This window comes from Maylandia zebra, linkage group LG12 (assembly GCF_041146795.1).
Source record: "Maylandia zebra isolate NMK-2024a linkage group LG12, Mzebra_GT3a, whole genome shotgun sequence".
NCBI classification, from domain to species: domain Eukaryota; kingdom Metazoa; phylum Chordata; class Actinopteri; order Cichliformes; family Cichlidae; genus Maylandia; species Maylandia zebra.
In genome coordinates this window covers 35,387,596-35,391,842 of record NC_135178.1, presented here as the reverse complement: position 1 = coordinate 35,391,842, position 4,247 = coordinate 35,387,596, and the positions used below count along the sequence as shown (strand labels likewise).

Below are 4,247 nucleotides of genomic sequence, written 5' to 3'. Positions count from 1 at the left end.
TGCCTTTCATTGTTGTTTTAGTAATGTGAGGTAAGAGAATAAAAACTGGGCGTGCGTCTTCAGGCCACCAGCTGTCACCAACAGCTGTCTAGCTCTCGAGAGAGTTTTTAAAGTTAATGTTAATGAAGTTAATGAAGGTGGTATGCAGTTCTTCACCACACTGGTTTCCAGTCCAACAAGCGTCCACCGCAGGCAGGAGGAAGCACCCAGTCAGCTTTCCCTGATTGGAAAACGTTCAGCTGTGGTGAACAGCTCTTACCAAAACCAAAGTTTGCCCCATTTTTGGCATTTAAATGTTAAAAAAAAAAAGAGGAAAAGAATAATGTGGGTGACGACGTCATTTCTGTTTAGTTCCTCTGACAAAAAAAGAGAGAAATGCAGATCTCTCCTTTGTAGAATTCCTGTTGGCTTCTAAAATTTAAATTTCAAATCAAGGAAATGCACAAATTTGATTCTGGTAGAAAACTTCACAAGACACAGGATTCCAAGACACGTAAAAAGTGATTTAATCTGAGAAAATTTAGAGATTACATGTTCATCTAACATACACAAATATCCTGTGAAAGTGCTCTCAAACGGGAACTCATTTTCTCGCAATGTTAATTTATATAGATTTATGTAAATCCTGTTTACGTTAGAGCGAAATCTTTAGGGTTTATCACAGCTTATCACATTTGTCATGGGTCCCCAACTGTTAAAAAAGTGAGATAATTAATCATTGGACTACAATTAAAAACGACATAAGGATTTATTGGAGAAAACTAAGGGAACAAAAACATGTTGAATGTGATTTTTTTTTTTTTTTTTGTCTATTTAAATAATTTTCTGAGATAATCCGTAATTCCATATAAATAAATAATGAATCCAATGTGTCAACAAAAATGAAATAAGTATTTTAAACCTGCTTCATCCAGTGTTCAGACTGTGGGAAATGAAATGGCCTCTGAAGCTACGCGATTCCCAAAAACAGTCGTATAGAAAAACCTGAAGCTGTGATATTTACATGAATAAAGTGAGGACTTCTGCAAAGGCTCCATCTGTATTTTATATGTGAGCATCACCTGTCAGTTACAAACAAATCTTCAGAGACACTCCCCCAACAACTCACACCTTCTGTAGGCAATAAAATGTCATTTTTTGAAAACTCTTCTTGTCTGTGCTTTATTTTTGTTTTTTAAAAAAGTCAAAATTCAGGGATACAACACATATTGACGTCATAGCAGTGGGTATTACAAAAATCTTTTTTTAATTAAAAAGTACAAATACACACGTTTAATGCAACAGTAACAGATACAAACTTAAAAAAGTGAAAGGTGTGCAACAATCTTCTTCAGTACCTTCTTCAAATATTAAGGTGGCACAGTTTAAAGGTATTTTTATCAATTCTATCAGAATTTCAAGCATAAAACAATCACATATAGATTATGTGATTTTCTAAGAATTATACCTTTGTCATCAAAGGATAACACTAGAGAAAATGAAACTGTATTCGGGCTGAATACAACAGGCTTGCTACAGGTAATTCAGATTGATGAAGGGAGGAATCGATCTGCCGTGTGATCAGAAGCTAGGTGTTGAAGCAGTGCGTGGCCCAGTGGTTGAGATGGTGTTCTTCCTGTAATTCAAAATAAAAACGATGGAGTTAATAATCAGAATAACTCAAAATAAGCAAATTAGTTTTGGCTCTAAAAATGCCCCCCTTTTGACCGGTAAATACAGAAACTAAGTTAATAGGATTTTGTATAGAAAGTTAGCTAAACGTTAAAAATGCCGGTTCTATGAAATGTTCGCATGTATTCTAAAAGTGATAAGTGTATGACTGATAAAAGATTCTCACTTTTGCAGAGTTTTGAGAAGGCCTGGAAACCACTTGGCCTCTGGATTGACACAGATCTTAGCACCAGACCTCACAGTGATCCTGTTGAGAAAGCAGAAGATTCAAAACATTACTTAAAAATGGAGAAATTATCACGCCGCACAAACTTGATTGAAACTGAAGCAGAAACAAAACTAAGACATGAAGTAAAAGTTTCATTTTTGCTCTTAGTTTACAGTTCTGTGTGTCAGCAGGTAACTTCAAACTTGCATCATCATCATCATCATCATCAGTGCCAGTTATAATACAATAATGTCAAAGTGTAAAAGGGCTTTATTGACATTTACATGGTTCACAGAACAGTGAAAAAGTTTAAAATTACAGTATAAAAGCTTAAAATGAAAAACTCTTAAAGATATGAAGATAAAATACTCAAGTAATAAAGTATATTTCTCAACAATAAAGTACATATAGTACACTTGAGTATTTCAAATGTGTGCATTTTTGTAAGTTTCCACAACATTTCTATAGAAAGCTTTATTTTATTGTGCTCTGCAATCTTTAAAGACACTTTCAATATAAACTGTGATGCATTACAGTAGAGAGTAAAAAGCACCGTTAAGAAACGTGACCTTTGCAAATACTCACATGATTTCAGTTCGGGGGCAGTGTCCTGAAACAGGAGTCACCTCAATCTTCTTGACCATCTTAGCAGAAACAGGTCTCATGGTCGTCTTTCTACAGCGGCAGGTATTTATGGTAAAACCTGAAAAGAAGCATTTCTATTATTTTAGGAGGAAAGAGTTTGTGAAAACATTAAGAAACAGTAAGAAACAGTAAGAAGCCCCAAAGAAGCCAGTAGATGGACTTCGGGTAATAACCTTCAAACACTCAAAACAATATTTACTTTCAATTACAGGAAAAAGTTTTAATAGTTCTACTAATATTTTAATATTTCTACATTTCTACTATTCTTTGTTTTTTATCACTGATGTAAAAATATAAATGCCTGCAGTATCTCAATATAAGCCGCTCACCAGGCGCCTGTGGCACTTTTATTTAACTGTGTCATTTGCTGAGTGCTGTAGACTGTAGTATATATTTACTCTTTATCATGCTGCTGTAACATAAAAATTTCCCTTGTGGGATCAATAATTTATCGATCTGTCTGTCTAATGTATTTTTAAACAGAATAACTAAAGTAAGACGATAAATATGAATAAAATAATGACCTCAAAATCAAAGGGTATATTTTGCCCTCCTGTGAGATACCAAACTGTACAAATATTCTGAATTAAAGCAGTAATGTTTTCTTACCATGCAGAGACACGATGCAACAGCAGAAAGTCAGAGCGACCAGCAGGAGCAGTGGCTTGTTCATCTTCGTGATGGTTGTTTTGATCTTTGAGGACCAGTGAGGATGCAAGAGAGAAAGTCTGAGTGAACGAAGTCGAGTGTGGGTTTATAAAGCTGAGAAAGAGGAAGTAAGTTTGGAAACTCTGTGACATTTTCTGTAGTTTTCTGCTCACTGTGCTAAATTTATCAAACACCCCCATTTCGTCACTGCTCAAAATAAAATGTCATAAAAACAGAATTATAAAATAAAATAATAAATATAATTGCATATTATTATATAATAAAAACATGTTGAATTGCATATTATATAATTATAAATGTTATATATGATTACCAATCATGTAAATACTGAGTACATTTAATAGGGGATTTCTTTGATTACTGGATGCTAGCTCCAAATCTAAGGCTGTAAAGATGCTCAGATACACTCAGACACTTCAACGGTTACACCTTGCTAGTATAAATACATAAAGTAAAATATTTCATTTGGCAGAGCAGCACTTCCGTAATTGAGGGCTGTTAACCTTTTCCGTTTCTGCTTTGACTGGGGGAATTTTGTCTCAGCCCCTTAAATTAGACTGCTTCTCATACATGAAAATTAGATGGACAACCCAGAATTACACCGATAAAACTTATTTACGCGCATCTGCTGGAATCAGACTGGGAACTCCTGATCAATCACAAAATGCTTTTGTGGGTCATAAGAGGACCCTAAAGATTCATTTTTTAAGTCTCCCCAGCATGCCGCACTGTGGTTTAGTGTAGAGCTGCTGTAATCAATCCTAAATAATGTTTTGCTTTAGGTTTATTGGGTTTTTTTTACACTTACAATTAAATTTAAATATGATTTTCAAGTGAAAATATCAAGAAAAAAGGAGGGAAAGGAATAAAGGGATCCAAAGCCATTGTTTTATTTTTGGGCTGTGGTTTTGGCCTATGCACATACTTTCCCCCTTCATAAAGTAACAGCTGTGATGACTAATAACACTTCAACATTAAGTAATGCTGAAAGACGACATCGGTCATGACTGAAACTTTCACCACTATATGAGCTACTTGGATAATATCTGCCTCT

General features: G+C 34.7%; 1 protein-coding gene across 1 annotated transcript; it reads right to left on the bottom strand.

Moving 5' to 3' along the window:
• Positions 1-1,145: 1,145 nt before the first annotated feature.
• LOC101474500 (C-X-C motif chemokine 10) lies at positions 1,146-3,259 on the bottom strand. The gene is made up of 4 exons (XM_004555687.5): positions 3,134-3,259; positions 2,465-2,582; positions 1,838-1,918; positions 1,146-1,615 (listed from the first exon to the last, which is right to left on the bottom strand). Exons 1-4 carry the CDS (start codon positions 3,195-3,197, stop codon positions 1,561-1,563), a joined length of 318 nt encoding a protein of 105 aa, XP_004555744.2. The 5' UTR covers positions 3,198-3,259; the 3' UTR covers positions 1,146-1,560.
• Positions 3,260-4,247: the final 988 nt, after the last annotated feature.